This window comes from Oncorhynchus masou, chromosome 9 (assembly GCF_036934945.1).
Source record: "Oncorhynchus masou masou isolate Uvic2021 chromosome 9, UVic_Omas_1.1, whole genome shotgun sequence".
NCBI classification, from domain to species: Eukaryota; Metazoa; Chordata; class Actinopteri; order Salmoniformes; family Salmonidae; genus Oncorhynchus; species Oncorhynchus masou.
Window position 1 is genome coordinate 67,849,520 of NC_088220.1, and position 20,226 is coordinate 67,869,745.

The 20,226-nt window shown below is 41.1% G+C and overlaps 1 protein-coding gene across 1 annotated transcript in view; it reads right to left on the reverse strand.

The window, feature by feature from the left end:
• Positions 1-20,226, reverse strand: part of LOC135546542 (kin of IRRE-like protein 3) — a 221,963-nt gene that overhangs the window by 22,558 nt on the left and 179,179 nt on the right. The window contains exons 5-6 of the mRNA XM_064975049.1: positions 16,939-17,089; positions 8,757-8,862 (exon numbers count right to left, since the gene is read on the reverse strand). Of these exons, the coding sequence (XP_064831121.1) occupies positions 8,757-8,862; positions 16,939-17,089 (257 nt within the window). The remainder of the gene's footprint in view (positions 1-8,756; positions 8,863-16,938; positions 17,090-20,226) is intronic.

The window sequence follows — 20,226 nt, forward strand, 5'->3', positions numbered from 1 at the left end:
ACTGACAGAATAAGAACAAATCTTTGATACTAATTACTAGTCTGTAGCTAGGAATTCGGTACCATTGAACGTGAAGACCGACAACCGCCGAAACAACATTGCTGAATGTTAATCTGAACTATCTTTACTAACCACCACAGAGAGAGAGAGGGCAGACAAACTCTCCAACAGATGCAAACTTTCCAACAGAAATCACAACAACACACTGAGCGTAAATATATATATTGATTAAAATTATTCCCAAATGTGTGAGTGTTCATGTGCAAAGGATTAGCATTTCAATTGTTATAATTATCAACTTTGTAGTGTCTTCTATCTCAGTCGACCCCCACTTCCCTTTTGTCCACCAAGCCGCAATACCGGTTTATCCCACTAGGGAAGCGCCGCTATATTTCCTTGTAACTATATCCACTGTTTGTTCATTCCTGTGATTATTTAGTTAGTAAATAGATTATTTAAGACAATTGATGTATGGATGATTCATAGTGAAGACTGTGTTCGTGCAGATAGCCAACAATTTACGACGTTTGGAATGAGACTAACGTGAGGTAAATAATAATTCAGTAATTAGGAGAGTAATTGATCAGATATTAAAATATCTGAAAGTTATATTAGGAAAATTATAACTTTGTAATCTAAATATTTTCCTTGGTGCCCCGACTTCCTAGTTATTTACATTTACATGATTATTAAGTTAGTATAATCACGTAATAATAATAATTACAGAGAATTTATTTGATAAAAATAAGTCTTCAGTTTAATGATGCCAAAGACGCGACAGTAGAGTACCCACTGATGATGCCGGCTGACATACACATACTTCCCCTATGCACATAAAGGCACCTGATGTTAATCAATTGACACAGGATTGGGCGAAGAACATCCGTTTGTGTTGGAGGCATCTGTCAGAGGCATGTTTTCTCTCAACTGCTGGGTTAATACTTTTCTTATGTCATCACTGTCTTGCTCAGCATGCCATACTGGACGGCTCCATCATGCTGTGGGAGACAGGGACCATTTATTAAAGTGAGCCAAGGCATGAGTGGATGTATGGGGCTTCTTCTCTGGAACATTTACAAGGTATTTTGGGACATACAACTCTATATTCTCCTAAACCTCTCACCTTAACCAGACAGAGATGTGTTTGCATGCTGATATGGGCGAAGATAACCTTTGAACTTCTAGCTGTCTCAAAACATGGATCTATTTTCTCACCCAAGAGCACAAGGTGCACTGTGCAGTATTCCAGGGATCGGGAACTTGCAGTATTCCAGGGATAAGGGACTTATTTGTTATCCATGAGTGAAGCCTTGGCCTATGCTTGATAGGAGTAGTTTAATTTAAATGAGAATAGACCTCATTCATTCAGCAAGTGAAGTGAAGCACCTTTCTAATTGGCTCCAGTTGATATTCTCTGCTGCACATTGTGCTGTCGAGGAGACTATGTTTCCACACTGTAGGAGCTAGTTTTTCACTGTGTGAAAAATGAAGTCGCTTAGAGCACTGTCAGCTTAATATGCGCAGGGACACCTGTGTTTCCAAAAATAAAAAAATGAAGGCAGATGGGTATGCTTGGCTCATCTGTCCCATCCTTATGTAATTGATCCAGGGGGAGAATGTGCTGGATTTGGGAAAAGGTATTATTACAGTTGCAGTAAGCTACACACAGCGTTCTGTAGGTATTGTCCCTCAAGAAAACAATTCTGTACACAAAAAATGTATAATAAAAGATAATGATAATGACTATAATAATGATGATGATGGTTTCTAAATCTCACAACACACTGTCTATGAATATTAGATAAGAATTCACTAGACAATGTCAATAAATGTGCTGGTGATGACAGCGATCACCAATGCCCTCTGAATATCAGTGTCGGATGATGAATGACTCTCCACAGGCTGTGACTGAGAGTGTATGTCGCTAGAGTACTGGAGGAGTTGCAGTGAGTGAAGCACAGAAGTTGTCCAGCAGGTCTCTCCCAATTGGATTGTGAGGCTGCAAGTGCTGGGAGGTCCACAATGCAGAGAGAGCAGAGACAGAATGCTAGTGCCTGCAGGGAGTGTGAGGCTGCCAGGGCTGGGAGGTCCACAGTGCAGAGAGAGCAGAGACAGAATGCTAGTGCCTGCAGGGAGTGTGAGAGATCCGCTGGTGTGCTGGTCCCCATCCAAGAGAGTCTAAACATAGCCAGCTCTGCATCCATCAGACACCTGCATCTCCTCTGGGAGGGCAGAGTGGCCAGCGAGAACTTACTCAACAGCTCACTTACCACCAGGACCTATTCAGGGATTTAGGTCACACTATGAGGTGCAAGTCAGGTGTATGCCTCAGGGTGTGTGTGTGTGTGTGTGTGTGTGTGTGTGTGTGTGTGTGTGTGTGGCAATAACAGTGGAATCAGTGTGTAACAAGGAAAGAACAACCTTGTTCTCTCTCACTGATATGATTAAGGGGATAGGAATGGTAAACTGAATTAAATCAAATTGAACAGCTATCTATGTCATTAACATATAAAATACATTATTATTATTATCGGCATGGTTAAGTACACCACGGCACAGATTATGTTGCTCATTTGAATTTTCATAATGTTGAATATATCAAAATACTTATTTCAATGGAAAGTAGAGACTTTCATAACGATGCTTTGATCAAATCGCACCCTGATGTTTCTTGAATGAAATGTGTCTATGAAATTACACAGAAATGTCTCTTTGTTTGACATAATATGACAAAATGCCCAATATTAGAAGGGAGAACAAAAACATTGTCTATAGTTTCAAAACATTGTGAATGACATTTCAATATACTGTCTGCCATGAGGTTGGGGACATGAGCAGAGATGATGTGACTGTCAATTTGGTGCCTTACAATTCAAATAAAACCAGGACGTCTGTTCGTCTGGCAACGAAATCACAGCATGGTAGAACATCACTGCTAACACTCGCGCGATGTATTGTTGCCTCTACCTTTTTGCCCTTTGTCCTTTCGTCGGTGCCCAATAATGTTAAACTATGTTTTGTGCTGCTGCCGCCATGTTGTGCTGGTGCCGTGTTGTTTTGCTACTATGCTGTGTTGTCATGTGTTGCTGCCATGCTATGTTGTTGTCTTAGGTCTCTCTTTATGTAGTGTTGCGGTGTCTCTCTTTTCGTGATGTGTGTTTTGTCCTGTATTTTAATGGTTTTATCCCAGCCCCTGTCCCCGCAGGAGGCCTTTTGCCTTTTGGTAAGCTGTCATTGTAAATAAGAATGTGTTCTTAACTGACTTGCCTAGTTAAATGAAGGTAAAAAAATATATATACAGTACCAGTCAAAAGTTTGGACACGCTTACTCATTCAAGGGTTTTTCTTTATTTTTACTATTTTCTACATTGTAGAATAATAGTGAAGACTTCAAAACTATGAAATAACACATATGGAATCATGCAGTAAGCAAAAAAGTGTTAAAAATATCTAAATATATTTTATATTTGAGATTCTTCAAAGTAGCCACCCTTTGCCTTGATGACAGCTTGGCACACTCTTGGCATTCTATCAACCAACTTCATTAGATAGTCAACTGGAATGCATTTCAATTAACAGGTGTGCCTTGTTAAAAGTTAATTTGAGGAATTTCAATGCTTCTTCATGTGTTCCAGCAAATCATTTGTGTTCTGACAAGGTAGGGGTGGTATACAGAAGAAGCCCTATTTGGAAAAATACCAAAATCCATATTATGGCAAGAACAGCTCAAAGAAGAAAAGAAAAACAACAGTCCACCATTACTTTAAGACATGAAGGTCAGTCAATCCGGAAAATGTTAAGAACTTTGGAAGTTTTTTCAAGTGCAGTCACAAAAACCATCAAGCACTATGATGAAACTGGCTCTCATGAGGACCACCACAGGAAAGGAAGACCGAGAGTTACCTCTGCTACAGAGGATAAGTTCATTAGAGTTACCAGACTCAGAAATTGCAGCCCAAATAAATGCTTCACAGAGTTGAAGTACAGACACTTCTCAACATCAACTGTTTAGAGGAGAATGCATGAATCAGGCCTTCATGGTCGAATTGCTGCAAAGAAACCACTACTAAAGGACACCAATAAAAATAAGAGACTTGCTTGGGCCAAGAAACACAAGCAATGGATATTAGACTGATGAAAATCTGTCCTTTGGTCTGATGAGTCCACATGTGTGATTTATGGTTCCAACGGCCGTGTCTTTGTGAGACGCTGAGTAGGTGAACGGATGATCTCCGTGTGTGTGGTTCCCACCGTGAAGCATGGACGAGGAGGTGTGATGGTGTGTGTTCACTTTGCTGGTGACACTGTCTATGATTTATTTAGAATTCAAGGCACACTTAACCAGCATGGCTACCACAGCATTCTGCAGTGATACACCATCCCATCTGGTTTGCGCTTGGTGGGAATTTAATTTGTTTTTCAACAGGACAATGAACCAACACACCTCCAGGCTGTGTTAAGGCTTTTTGACCAAGAAGGAGGGTGATGGAGTTCTGCATCAGATGACCTGGCCTCCACATTCACCCGACCTCAACCCAATTGAGATGGTTTGGGATGAGTTGTACTGCAGAGTGAAGAAAAAGCAGCCAATGAGTGCTAAGAAAATATGGAAACTCATTCAAGACTGTTGGAAAAACATTCCAGGTGAAGCTGGTTGAGAGATTGCTAAGTGTGCAAAGCTGTCATCAAGGCAAAGAGTGGCTACTTTGAAGAATATAAAATATACAATATATTTTGATTTGTTTAACACATTTTTGTTTACTACATGATTCAGTATGTTTTATTTCATAGTTTTGATGTCTTCACTATTATTCTAAAATGTAGAAAATAGTAAAAATCTAGAAAACTCATGAATTAGTTGGTGTGTCCAATCTTTTGACTGGTACTGTATATATATTTTTAAAACATTACTGGCATTAGTGGCATGGCACCAGTCGAGATAGTGTGTACAGCCAAAGTGTTTATGCCAGCAGTGCAGACAAGATGGATTCCATTTGCTTTGCCTGTTGCTTTGTTGTTTTTTTCTCTCTCGCTGTCCTCCTCGTCGACTGGATGCACTGGATGGCACAAAGCCAGTCACAGGGGAAAACAAACAGTGGCGGTGCCCACAGACAACTTGATGGAAAATGCCATGATGTAAAACTTCTTCATTAGCTGCCTCAGAGACACATACTAGGAAAATATAGATGGTAGAACTGACAACAAAAAAATCATGAAACGAGCAACAACATCATAATTGTTAAACTGGGGGGAGAATTGGTGATGGTGTTTGCTGGGTGTGGAGAGGGATATTTTTGTTGTCGCATGGTAGAATGCGCAGACGAGGGACCTGAAACTCCTCTTCTGTCGTGTCCCTCTCTGGAGCTCCTCTGCTTTGAGTAGTGAAAAAAAAGCTTTGTATATTTATCACCACCGCGTTGAATATGATGTATTTTGATTGCCCCTTCTGCTTCCATTAGGTAATGAAGATTCCATAACAGCTCTATTGTTTTACGATTCTTCCATTCACACCAACACACTCAGATCAAAACACAAACTTACTTCCAACAGTACTTCCCTCCATATCTAGAATATACGGATTCGCCAGGAAAACATTAACATCTGGTTTTCAGAGATAGAGTATTTTAAACCTAACTTCCATTTCCCTGAAAAATATAAATGGGAACTCCGCTCAGGTGTCTTTCTATGCCTGCAATGTTAGGTCACTCCCTATACTCTACTCAGCACTATCCCTGAGACACATGTTCTCCCCCCAGGAGTTAGAGTTCTGGCTCTGCCTGAGAGATATCTGTCTCAGGGTTAGTGCTCTCCATTCGCTTTTGTAAGCAAGATTCTTAGCCTGGCCAATCACAGCAGATCATGGAGAATAGAAATCACCATGTCATTGACTCCTCCTCTGCTACCTTGGCTCTGTCTGTGTGTGAAGTGCTTATTGAAGTGGAGAATGGGATGGCAGAGTGGCAGGCTGGGGAGATTGGCAGAGAGGCCATCACTCTAAGGCCTGCCCTGTCCTTGTTCCATATCTGATCTCCAGAGACAGGGTGTATTAGAGCTGACTAACAGTCACACCACACCGCTAGCTCCCTACTCTACTGCTGTAACTCTCTCCGGGGGACAAGGGGGGTTCTCCTCAGTCAACTGCCCAGTAGAGAGCTCTCCCTGGGAGACAGAAACAGTCCAACACTCCCCCGTGTGGACTGAGGCAGACTGGAGATAAAATAACCTATTGTTCTTCATGAGAACATGTGCTAAAATGAATCAGAAATGAATCTGCACTGTTGCATATTAGAAAAAGGTTATATATTTCACAGTCCTCCGAACAGAAGTGAAGTGTGGGTTCAGATGCAAATTGACTCAACTCAAAGTGGTATTGGATCCTAACACTAGTGAAATCCTTCTAGAGAGTGCCTATTTCAGCCTGAAGTTCTACCCCTCTCCTTCTTTCAATCCATTCTCCCATGGTTTTCTATGCCAAAGGAAAAGTCGTCTCAATGTAGACATGATCTGGGTCCCACTACAATAGAGACTGATTTCCACAGTGATGGTAGCAGAAGACCTGCCTTTGGTGTATAGCTGTACAGTCTAACACAAGTCTTGTTTGCTTTGATATCTTTTTTTTAAAGGGCAGAATCCATCAAAGGAATGTCTCTGTTTTGCCACCTGTGAATGTGTTGTAGATCCATTTAATTTCCCAATACAGCTTCATACTCAGTGTCGGCCAGGTAATTCCCTTTGCTATTGATTTTGTTCCACTTATTCTTCCCTTGGTTTTAAAACCCACACAGAAAAGCATGTCTTGACAAATCACCTTGGCATTACACCTCTTCAAGGACTAAGTGAGATTTCATGAGAGTAAATAACTTCTATCTCATGTTTTTTGTGAGAATTGAAAAACTCCGTGCTCCAAATCAAGTCTCTTAATGTGTGCTTGCAGTTGTCAGGCAGAATTCAAAAAGTGTTGCGAAATAGAATAAGACATGGGTTCAGCGTAGGTTCAGAAGATCAACCCACTCCTTCCGCACAAATGTCCTCGAGCCCTCCTTCAGTACTCTAACTTACATGTCGCCCTTTTAACATGAGACCTTGTAACCTTGACAACCTCATCAGATACAACACAATACCAGCTGTTCTCCCACTCCCCGTAGTGTATCTATCTCCGGGTATATAGACAACATATCTCAAAACAAAAGCCATGCAAGTCAATGCATTCATTAGCCTCTAAGTACATGACTGGGAAGTAATTTCAACAGACATTTGTCATTAGATTTTCCTCGGTACAGCTATATAATATTTTCCAAATCGACGAGAGATTTAATAGTGTCATGGCATCATAAGAATTCTCTGACAGTGATTAATACTATCAACACTGACGTGTTGCTATAAGCAACATCTATCAGAGAGGACCTTTGTATATCATATGAAGTTTGTTTCAGTGTTTTTCTTTCTCATTATGGTGTATTGCATAATGCAGGATGTCTGGCCCACAAATCATTTGCTTTGATACATTTCTCATTTAGAGACTACTAATGGAGTTTAGAGTAAAATTCCCAGACAGCATGTTCAAAGTCTTCTCAAGGAACCAAGTTCAGAGTGAAAATAATCTGATACAGACAATCATAAGAGGGGTGGAGACAGACAGACAGACAGACAGACAGACAGACAGACAGACAGACAGACAGACAGACAGACATTTTATGTGCATGTACAGTATAAGTAGAGTTGAAATCAGAAGTTTACATACACTTAGGTTGGAGTCATTAAAACTTGTTTTAAAACCACTCCACAAATTTCTTGTTAACAAACTATAGTTTTGGCAAGTCGGTTAGGACATCTACTTTGCGCATGACACAAGTATTTTTCCAACAATTGTTTACAGACAGATTATTACAGATATAACTCACTGTATCACAATTTCAGTGTGTCAGAAGTTTATACACTAAATTGACTGTGCCTTTAAACAGCTTTGGAAAATTCCAGAAAACGATGCCATGGCTTTAGAAGCTTCTGATTCATCCTTGGGAGCAATTTCCATACACCTGAAGGTACCACGTTCATCTGTACAAAACGCAAGTATAAACACATTTGGACCACGTAGCCATCATACCACTCAGGAAGGAGACGCGTTCTGTCTACTTGAGATGAACGTACTTTGGTGCGAAAAGTGCAAATCAATCCCAGAACAACAGCAAAGGACCTTGTGAAGATGCTGGAGGAAACAGGTACAAAGTATCTATATCCACAGTTTAACGTGTCCTATATAGACATAACCTGACAACAAAGTCAAGGTATTGCAGTGGCCATCACAAAGCCCTGACCTCAATCCTATAGAAAATGTGTGGGCAGAACTGAAAAAGCATGTGCAAGCAGGGAGGCCTACAAACCTGACTCAGTTACACCAGCTCTGTCAGGAGGAATGGGCCAACATTCACCCAAATTATTGTGGGAAGCTTGTGGAAGGCTACCCAAAATGTTTGACCCAAGTTAAACAATTTTAGGACAATACACTCAGTTAGTATTTGGTATCATGTAAACTTCTGACCCACTGAGAATGTGATGAAAGAAATAAAAGCTGAAATAATTAATTTTCTCTACTATTATTCTGACATTTCACATTCTTAAAAAATAAAGTGGTGATCCTAACTGACCTAAAACAGGGAATTGTTTCTAGGAATTATCAGGAATTGTGAAAAACTGAGTTTAAATGTACTTGGCTACGGTGTATGTAAACTTCCGACTTCAACTGTTGGTCATCTTACCTGTACAGTGTGACGGGTGGGTTAGCCTTGGCTGAGCAGTGGAACTTGACCAGGTTTCCTTCCAGAATGGGCTGAGGCTCCACTGACAGATTGACAAGTGGCAAATCTGAATGGACACACACCAGAGACAGACAACCAATTAGAAAAGACCCCCGTAACAGTCTTACAGTAATCTAGGGCGGTTGCAGAAACATCCTTGCCATTTTAATATAACATAGACCAGCATATTTCCCCTACAGTAACTTGTGTTGTGATATATTTTCACAGGTGCGGAAATACACTACCTATACTTCTTTTTTTCTTCATTAGAGACATTAAATAGCAGAAAAACACATGAAATCAAAGCAAATAGTGCATCTCTTGATAATGAGTTTTTCAGTAATTGGCGATTTGAAAAAATAGGATTAATAGAAACAGTAATTTGCCTGCTAAGCACTCCATTATAATTGCAAAAATGAATAAACACTGAGACACAATTAAAACTGCTCTTAAAATAGCAAACACATAGATTATGTTAATTCAATAAACAGCAATTAAATATATCTAAATGACAAAGGTATAGCATTCTTTTTGAATATACGTTTTAATCGCTTTTCATTTCTGAAGGCAAATGGTTAATCCTCCACTTTGGTCCTCCTTTATGTTCCGATTAAACATTTCAAATGAGGCAAGCTATTCCTCAATGAAGTCCAGCATTGATAAAAGGGCCATTGGTATAGCCTGTAAAGTATGTAAAGGGTTTGGAGGGACAAAAAGCCTCATCAAACACTGGCAGTCTGAGTGATTAAAAAAACAATGGTCTTTCAGTATAAGCCTCACCACTGAACGTCATGGGTTGTCTGATGTCACTAATGGAACACGGCAGCAATGAGCTTGGTCCCTTTCTCATTTCTCTATGTCCGCTGCTTCAATCCAAATGGACTACTGCCTTTTAACGTCTACTGTGGCAACTGTCCAAGCCGTTTCCATATCTATCTTATGTAGATTGCTTTTAATTCAATCAAGTCCTTGATTCAACTTTGCTTGATGAAATCTAACTCTGCTGGGAAGAGGGTGGCATGGAAGCTAGAGGGAAGCTTTCTATGAGTGCATATCCATAAATTATTTGACTAATCATATCTACATACAGTAGGTTTCAAAATTATTGACACCCTTGATAAAGATGAGCAATAATGACTGTATAAAATAAAGAATTCACAATACGGAGCTCTATTGTTTGCTAATAAAAGCGGGAAATTATATTATTTTATACAAGGAATTGCTCAGAGAAAGAGATTTTGTTTGTTTTCTCAAAAAGGTAGAGGTCAAATTTATTGACACCCCTAAGGAGTTTAGTATTTGGTCCCATGTTCATACTGTAGCATACTTTGTGCCCAATAGAAAATTAATGTTATAAGGTATTGTGTCATTTTGGAGAGACTTTTATTGTAAATAAGAATAGAATATGTTTCTAAACACTTCTACATTATTGTGGATGCTACCATGAATACAGATAATCCTGAATGAATTGTGAAAAATTATGAGTGAGGAAGTTATTGAGGGTCAAAGAGCACACCCCCAAAGCATGCCAACATGATCTTTGACCTTGTGTAACTTTCTCACTCACCATCATTCACGATACACAAAGTAAACTTTTGACTACTTTATTTCTAAAAAAAATCTGCAGAATTATGATTGCAGTTGCCATGGCATGATGTTGTTTCCAATGATACGTTTGGCGTGACCCTACAGCCTACAGATGAATACATGAATGAGAAATGATAGAAATGTGTAGCGAGATGTTACACCATCATTATTTCAAACTGGAAAGGTCCAAAGACTCTCCAGACCTTAGACCTCACTAGCTTTAAACTTTGAGGAAGTAGAATAATAACACATCTGTCGTTAAGTCATTTGGAGAGCCTTAGGCACATCAGCAAAGTAGCAGAAATGGCAGTTGTTTTATCATGGAGAGAAATAGGGAGATCCCAGGGGTTAGAGTGGGTTTGGTGCAGGTGCAGCAAACACCTATTTGGATGGTGTCCTGTCTCCATGTGCAATTACACTAATGTAGCATCCAGGGGCCCAGTTGTTTGGATTCAGCGGTTACAGTGTCACAGCCACTAGCAGAGAGAACACTTAGATTGCTGTTGCTCAGCCCAATCCTCCCAATGTTGTAAGAAAAAGATTACATTTCAGTCATTTAGAAGACAATCTTATCCTGAGCAACTTACAGTAGTGAGTGCCTGCTTTTCCTTACTGGTCCCCCATGGGAATCAAACCCACAACCCTGACATTGCAAGTGTCATGCTCTACCAACTGAGCAACACAGGACCTTGATGTGTGTGTGTGTTTCCGTGTGTGTGTGTGTGTGTGTGTGTTCTTGAGCGCAAGTGTGCATACATCCCTCTATGTGTGTGTGTGTGTGTGTATTGTGTGTGTGTGTGTGTGTGTGTGTGTGTGTGTGTATGGAGGGGAAATACACTGTGCAGCTGCTCTATGCAAGCTCAGCTGCCACTGCACCCCAGAGGGAGGGTGGTCCAGGTGCCATGCTTACCCCTCATCTGCTCCCTTGACTTTTTGGGACACTATGCCCCCTTACAAACACACAACATCCCGCACACCCGTGCCAGGTCTCCTGCAGGCCGATGGAGGTAGGAACAACATGCTGGATCCTGGAAGACCAGCTAATTAGGAGGACAAATTGGCAGGCAGAGGGAACTGCAGAGAGGCAGAACGGCAGATGTAGAGGTGGTGGCAGTCTACCCTGCTACTTTGCTTTGTGGTGGGAGCTTTTCCATGGGCCTACTACCTTGCCAACATTATCCTTATAGCATGCTTGGACTCTGTAATACCAAACTAAAAATGTTCAGCTGCTAGTGAGGTCGGAGGGCATCTTGGCCCAATGCTGTCTATTTTATTACTGATTGGTAGTTCTTTCAAGTCAATCATCCTGTGAAGACTGACCCTCCCTGAATGAGAGACGCACCCGACTGTCTCTCGCTTATGAGACGTTGAGGCACGATGCCATTATGTCTTTTGTAAGTGAATAAGATGAGTGACTTGGCTCTTCTGCTTGGATAGCTCTGTCCTTGGAGAACAGGGGGAAGGGAGTGACGGCCGCCAAAACACCCGATGAGATGGACTCTGGGATGGGATCTCTGGATGCCAATTTGTCGCCCCCTGACCCTCATGCAGACAGGCACAGCCACTTAATAAAGACGTCTGTTTGTCAATTTGATGTATAAATGCATGAGTGGGAGTGAGCTCATTTGAGGCTTCACGCGACAGGCCCATCAAAATGCAGGGCCGCTAAGTTAGATTCATCGTGAGACTGAAATGGAGATGGTGGGAGGGAAGCTGGGAATAGCAGCGCTGGTAATGATGGCAGTGGTGTTGACAACAACAGCATGGCTAAAAAAAGAGGAAGACAGTGTAGTTTGCTGACAGCTTTTGATCGGAAGTTCAAAGAAAGGAGCAGATGGCGTTTTTGAACAATCAGCCAACTTCTCTAGATTTCCCAGAGATGGTGCCAACGTAAATTGCTTTCTTCCCTTTCTTAAAGCTCAATTTCAACTCTCTTTGGGTGCACAGCTGTTCCTCCATGAGGATAAGCCTCCAGGAGCAACGGCTGGTTCTGATGGGGAGTCTGTTTATTCACAACTAGGGCAGTGGCATATCCCTAGCAATACGGATATTGATGCAGCTTGCTGGTTGGCCCAGTGTATTACTGGAGGCGGGCACACAGGGGCAGACAACTGCAGGTTCACGGCTTGACTAACACACAAAGCCAACACCATGCATTTATTTACCCACTCACACAATGCAGGCATATGTTTTGCCATTCTGACTGTAGGCCATATGTTTGGGCTTTTTACATTTTCAAGTATACCTGGAAGGTTCAACAGTAGATCCAACACATGGTTTACTTTCAAAAGTTTGAAGAGAATACAGTTGAGGCTGGTGGGCATAGCTTAGTTGAGTGATGGTACAGATGCTACTGATTTCCATTCAAAACCTTACATGAAAGTAACAATACAATTAATCCAGATTGAGCCACTGCTCCCAATTGTAGTCCTTATGATAAAATCATTACACCTCTGGCATACTCGAACTAGCAGGCAAAACTAATTCCAACCCATGTTTCCCTCTCTTTTTTCCATATCAATTTGTCATTATGTGCTCGATTAGGCAACGAGAGCATGAAGAGGAGCTGGGTAACAAACACAAATCCTCCCCCACCACACATCTGCATGTTTTCTATTGATTAGTCTCAACAAATGGCATTACCTTGCCGTTGCTCGACTTATTTGCAATGCAAACGCATTAGCCTTAACCCTCACCCCGCCCCTGGACGCAGCTCAACAGAGAGATAAACACATAGCCAGCCAGGCTGAAGATATTATCATGAGGTTTGCTATATGGTGTCTTTGGTTCAGAGTTGGAGGATGTGATTTTCAGGCTTTGCCCTACCCTAAAAAAGTCTACAGAGCACAATATAAAGAATGCCCAAAGTCATGGTGTAGTTAAGAGAGAACCATGGGCTAACTCTCTGCTATCAAATAATTACAGTGAGCTAAGGTACTCACTCACACAACTAAAGTCTGCACTCTGTCCATGGTCCTGAACTCACCCTGCCTCCTGTCTCCTGCATGTTTAGATACTAATATGCTTCCCCTCCAGGTCAGATAACTCTGTATGAACTTGTGTTGAGCTGAAAATGCTGAGGCCAATGTAATTCACAAGCACATTAAAGTGATAAAGGGAAATAGTGCCCAAAAATGTATTGGATTTGACACAGGCTTACGCTGTGCAGTAAAGGTTTGGGGTAATGTTTAGATTACTCAAAATTAGACTGAGAGCGTTAAGGCTTTTAAATGGGAAAGGTGGCCAAAATAAAAGTTATCCACAGAGTTAAAACTATGAAAACATGTATTACTTTTGTTGTAGCTGACATTATCACATAGATCCAATTAATCAAATTTAAATGAAGGGAACGGAGACAATCACTAAAATTAATACGTGGAGACACACGCACCCAAGTGCTCACATACATCCTTCTTCTCTTTCTCGATAGCATTTAAACATAGAGAAACAGTTAATCTCCTTATCAATATCATTTACACATAGCTAAACATTTTCTCTCTTTCTGAGTAGCATTTGAAGATAGAGCAAAATGTCCTCTCTTTCTCAATAGCATTTGAACATACAGTAGAGAAACATTTCCTCTCTTTCTCAAAAGCATTTAAACATAAAGAAACATTTCCTGTCTTTCTCAATAGCATTTAAACATGAAGAAACATTTCCTCTCCTTCTCAATAGCATTTAAACACAGAAAACATTTCCTCTCTTTCTCAATAGCATTTTAACAAAGAGAAACATTTCCTCTGTTGTCAGTACCTAGGCTACTGTGGTACTGAAGACAATCTTTCTCACTCTCTTTCTTTTGCTCTCTGTTTATTTCCCGTCTCTGAAACACACACACAGACACATGCCTCATGACCGTAAAATATTATTCTGTATCTGTGACAGAAGATCACTATCAAACCTCTCCACCATGATCCTCTCTTCTCCTCTCCCATTGTAACTGGCCTCCATTGAAATAGATAAATAAATCAAAAGCACAACCTAAATTAGATTGATGTGTATTAGGTAGTTGTTGTGGAATTGTTAGACTACATGTTAGTTATTGCTGCACTGTCGTAACTAGAAGCACAAGCATTTCACCACACTTGCAGTAACATCTACTAACCATGTGTATGTGACCAATACAATTTGATTTGATTTGATAAATACTCAGCGTTCCAGAGAGAATTCCATGTAGGGGGAGCAGACTAACTAAAATAGGACATGGTGTGTGGATGTGTAGTTGCTTCACCAGCACCTCAAAGACTATGTACTGTATCTAGCCTTCAGTAAAGCCTAGACAGGACTAATAACCTTCATTTCCCTGGAACTGGCATCGATCCTGCCAGCCTTTGTTGGAGGGACCTGGGAACACTTGTTCACCAGTCATAACATATGAGATACAACGCACAAAGGCAACAAGCATAGATTTTTTTTTCTTAGTACTTGACATGGACTACACAAATGGCTGTATTGTACGTTATTCCACACGTTTCATCTTGAGTTTGGTTCGGTAACACAGCAATTGTACTATTAAGTTAGCCATTCAGGCCTGAATGTTGTGTGTGGTCCAATGGAATATTTGCTTTGAGGAGAGTTTAAAGCAACCCTCAGGAGTTGAAGGGAACATGGTCATGTATTCTCTTAGCTTAGCCTTGATCTGGTGGTACTGGGTGGGGGCCAAAAAATAATAATTTGGAATTTGCATCCTTCTGCAAAATGGCTTGACTTAGTCTTACATTTCTGTGTGTCTATTTCGGTGTGAAAGGTCTGGAAAGGTATTTATTTAGGTCCTTTCTCCACTATTTCACTCCCCCCAGGTACCTTCCTGTCCTGTGAGCAGACAGCTGTCTCTCATCAATATTTACTGCCCCTTGTCCTACACACTGCACCCCTGTAGAGAGGTGAACAGGACCTCTGTGGTGACTACTCTGTCAACGGGAGGTTTGGGGGGAAAGAGGGTGCATGTCTACCTCTCTCTCCCTAGCCAATTGCTCCATCTTTTATTCATTCAACACCCGTTTTCTATTGTAGCAATTGAAAACATGATGGATAACTCTCTTTGCACACTTCCTCTATTAGAAAAGTATTTGTCTGTATTCACACTCAAGTGGTCTTCAGGCTGTCTATAAATGCTCATTGGAATCTAATTCTATAAGCTCTAGCAAGTGTTTGAACTTTCACCATCCACCTAATATGTATTTCATTGCACACAAGCTTTGTATTCATCGTTCTCATTTTCCTCTGAATTATATTTTCAACAGTGTATTTTGAGCGTTTCATATCCAGTCGCCGAGGCATGAACCCAATAATCAAATGAGTCAGCATCGGAAGTTATTAAATTGCACCAATGACTCAAACATAAATTAAAGTGCCTTCTATTTCTTGTGCGGCTTAATTAGTGTGGATCTCAGCGTGAGCACCGGAGACAGAGTTGAGGAACACCAGCCTCGCTACCTGTCCACATGCCAAGAGTGGAGGTGGAGGTGGAGAGTGGCAGAAGGTGAGTGAGAGGCCTGGGGTAACACAAAAGGTGAGTGGGACGCAACATGACGCGAGTCAATTTCCTCTTGCTCACCCTCATTTGTTCTTCACCCTGTAAAAAGCTGTAGTCGAAGCCCCAGTTTTGCAAGTTGCAAAGATCGTTTTCCGGGATTATTTGTTAGCAACTACTCCTTCCCATTGTTAAGCCTTGTGTCAAGACCACAGGAACCCCATTTGGAGGGTGGAGGGAAGAGCCATCGTAACATAGCTCCTCACTACTCTCCGTTTCACGCAATCACACCACACTTCCTCTCACTTTGCATGACAAAAACATTAGAACAAACTGCGAGGGATGCAAACACCAACAACTGTTTATCATTTGTATACAGGCGCCTCCATTCGCCTGCATGCTGGCATTGAGCCGGAATGCGCCTCTCGTGGCATACATATAATGAAAAGAATGGAGCCGTCACTTGTAATGGATCTCGAAATAGCATTTTCTGCTTTATTAGTCTTACTTAATGGTGTTGAAGGGGGCTGATGCGAAATCCCTTTGTTCAGAATCAAACTCGTACTGTGAATAGTTCTTGATCGAAAAAGATTCTCTGACAATTGAAGCTCAATGTGTTTTACACGCTGGGCTTACTTTTCCTATTTTGGAGAGGAATTGTGCATGCTCTCATCATAAAGATTTATAGCATAGGAGAGGAAATAAAAGAGCCAGGGATATGTGCACAATGCCGCGGAAAGATTGTTGGAGCAAAGAAAAAATCCCATTCACTTAAGACAGACGGGTCTAGTGATATTTCATCGCTGGAAACAACAAGGTGATCTCATACCAACCCACACAACAAATGCAAACCCAAAACCAATTAAGCATATGCATCAGAGCTTATTCCAATGAATCTAGATGTTTATAACTGCAACTGTCAAAATGGCCTCTTTCTGCTCAAAATACCTCTTTCAAGTAGAAATGGTAAACATAGAGAAACATATTATCCATCGAGTCAGGGGCTGATACTGTGGTGGGAAATACCCTAGGGCACACTAACGTTTAGTCAGGGACCAGGTCTTTAGAGGAGGGGAAACTCACGCTGGATGTCGATGTTGACGCTGGTCTCTTTGCCGTTGGGCACAGCCTTGTTAGATGCTCGACAGATGATCTGCTGGCCTGTCTCGATGTTGGATGCAGACAGGTAGAGGGTGCTAACCGTACTCTCCCTCCTTCCATCACGAAGCAGTGTCTGAGAGGAAAAGAGAAAAGGAAAGAGTTTAGGGTTCACCGATGACGTGGTAGTGGAGAGAGTGGAACATTCTGAATAACACCATAAATCTAAACTCAAGGCCTGGTACGCAAATGCAGCAATTCACCTGAATGCCCTGGATGCCCCTGTGGACAACACAGACAAGTAAACCCCTGGCAAGCTCAAGCCTGTAGTCTTGCTTGAAGGCTGATTGATCCGAGAAAAGAAATCTGTTTTTGACCCTCTTTTGTGTGACTGGAGAGCTGTGCTCTGGCGCATGGCTTGTCATACACCACAAAGGAAATCAATCTTCTTTTCAGTGCTCATCCTCTGAGCTGCAGTCCTACTCGCATTGTGAGAGCCATCTGGAGGCTGCCCGGTACAATTCTGCCTTGCCTGGTGCTCAGGGAGGACTGTGGGTGCCCTTTAACCACCATGCCACAGTGCACGCTCACCCACCAGAACAAATTGGCCATGCCAGGGGCACTGTGTGGCCAACCACAAAGCCAAGACTGACACTGCTTCAAATAATACTCTGTTGGTGCTCTATACAAAGATACTGTCCATTACACGACCCCTGGGTCAGCTTTACAAATAAACTACTGGGATTTACAGTAGAATCTCTTCCAATATCATATTATTTTCTTGGCTCTGCCGGTTCCACACTATGATATGAGCAAAGAAATCGTTTTTATTTTCACTTATAGAGGTCCAGCTATAGAGGACATGTCAGGCAAAGGCCAAGTTAGGACATGTTGCTCTTCATTATATAAACTCCTTTGATGCTTTGTGTGCGTGTGTGTGTGTGTGTGTGTGTGTGTGTGTGTGTCCCACTATAACCGCAAAACAAAATGCTCCTCTGCAATTTTTCTACAGTTTATTCACAATTTAATTACTCAATTCACAAACAAATAGGTTGTGATGAAACCCTTTATTTACAGCAGCACTATGAGGAGCTCTGATGAGAACTTCCTTTGAGGATGTGCTTTATGTACTTTTCAAACCAAGGTTATGACTCACGTGGGAGGAAAGTTGACAACTACCCTCTGAAACAGGCTCTCCACAAGTCCGTGTATATAATCATCTCTGTAAGTTCGCCAAAGGTGACAATATATATATTTAACAGCAATAATCCTTAGATATTAAGGCATGTCACAATGAAAATTATTGACAGGTTTCCGCATAATAGCAGAAACCCAGCTAGATATGCCACACACTGACTGCATATTAATGTGTTAAGGAACCTAGAATTATATTAGTTTGGAGGTTTTTACATACAGTACATGTATGCCTTTTCACCATCTTCATAAGTCTTCTTAAGAAATACAGGAAACTACCAACATTTCTTAATGGGGTGTTGGGCCACCACGAGCCAGAACAGCTTCCTTGCACCTTGGCATGGATTCTACAAGCATCTGGAACTCTATTGGAGGGATACAACACCATTCTTCTACAAGAAATTCCATCATTTGGTGTTTTGTTGATGGTGGTGAAAAACACTGTCACGGGCTCTGCTCCAGAATCTCAAATAAGTGGGTTGAGATCTGGTGACTGAGATTTCCATAGCATATGGTTTACATCATTTTCATGCTCATCAAACTAATCATTCTCCACTCATGCCCTGTCGACAGGGGCATTGTCATCCTATGGGAGCATAGCCATAATGGCCGAAATAACGGACTGCCCAGCATTTTTATACATGACCCTAAGCATGATGGGATGTTAATTGCTTAATTAACTCAGGAACTACACCTGTGTGGAAGCACCTGCTTTCAATATAATTTGTATCCCTCATTTACTCAAGTGTTACCTGTACATAGCCAAGAAAAAATACTGTTGTCTTGGAGTGAAATAATATGTATGTAAGGAATACGCAAAATAGCGTAAAGATACTGTACATATATTGTTCTTCTGCATTTGCATTAAAACAAAATGCCTTTGTGAAGAGTGTCTCAGATCTAACCAGGCTACAAAAGGCCTGGCACTCACCCCTAAAGCAGAACATATTATCTGTCAACAGTGGGATGTGTCAATGTAATATCCTTTCTGACACCATCAGGATTGTTTCTCTCATAGCTCTGGACCTGTCTGAAGTCATTCATCTTGTACAGGCCCAGCTACAGTATAGAACTCAACACCCAAGCACTAGCTGTTTTAAAATAGCCCAAATTACAAATTGATGATTTCTCATATCACTGCCTGGAGCATGTGAGGAGAATACCTTTCCCAAGTTAAAAAAGTAACTGAAAAATGGAGCATGAGAAAGTGAAAGTTGCTCTTCAAGATATGGGATGAGGGGGCAGAGACAGTAGAAGGTCATATTGAGTGAATATGGGAGAACCTATTGTAATGGCATTCAGGGGTGGAAGAAGGATCGGATGAGTGTTCATATGATGATTTATTCAAAACAAACTGAACACTGAAATACAAAACAATAAACGATGTGAACAAAACGAAAACCGAAACAGTACCGTGTGGCCCAAAACACTCACACGGAAACAAACACCCACAAACCAAACGTGAAACCCAGGCTACCTAAGTATGATTCTCAATCAGAGACAACTAACGAACCTGCCTCTGATTGAGAACCATACTAGGCCGAACACAATAACCAACATAGAAAAACAAACATAGACTGCCCACTCCAAATCACGCCCTGACCATACTAAAACAAAGAATAAAATAACAGGACTATGGTCAGAACGTGACACCTATAGTATAGTGATAATGCTGGTTACATTTCTATTGATAAATATGGAGCTTTTTTGATTTTTCAGGAATACCTGCAAGTTTTGCAGTAAATAATCACATTCTGACAAGCTGTATATTGTTTTTACCCAACCTTTATACTAATTGTTTTTCTGTTTATTACAATTAACAGGAAGGCTTATACAAATAAAAGATGGACAGTTTTTACCTTGCAGGCATGTCTGAAATTCCTTGATTAGTTTAGGTTAGAATCCCAGTTAGAGGGAACGTGAAGGGAGGCTCAGAGGGATGTCTAATAATTTGGCTGACATTAATATTCTGATGTTAATCTAACGAGCCTTTGATATGTCCAAACTTGAAAAGTAGCTCCAGGTTAAATTAAATCAGCATTTGTTTAATTGCAGACCACACCAGAAGCTCATTTCAAA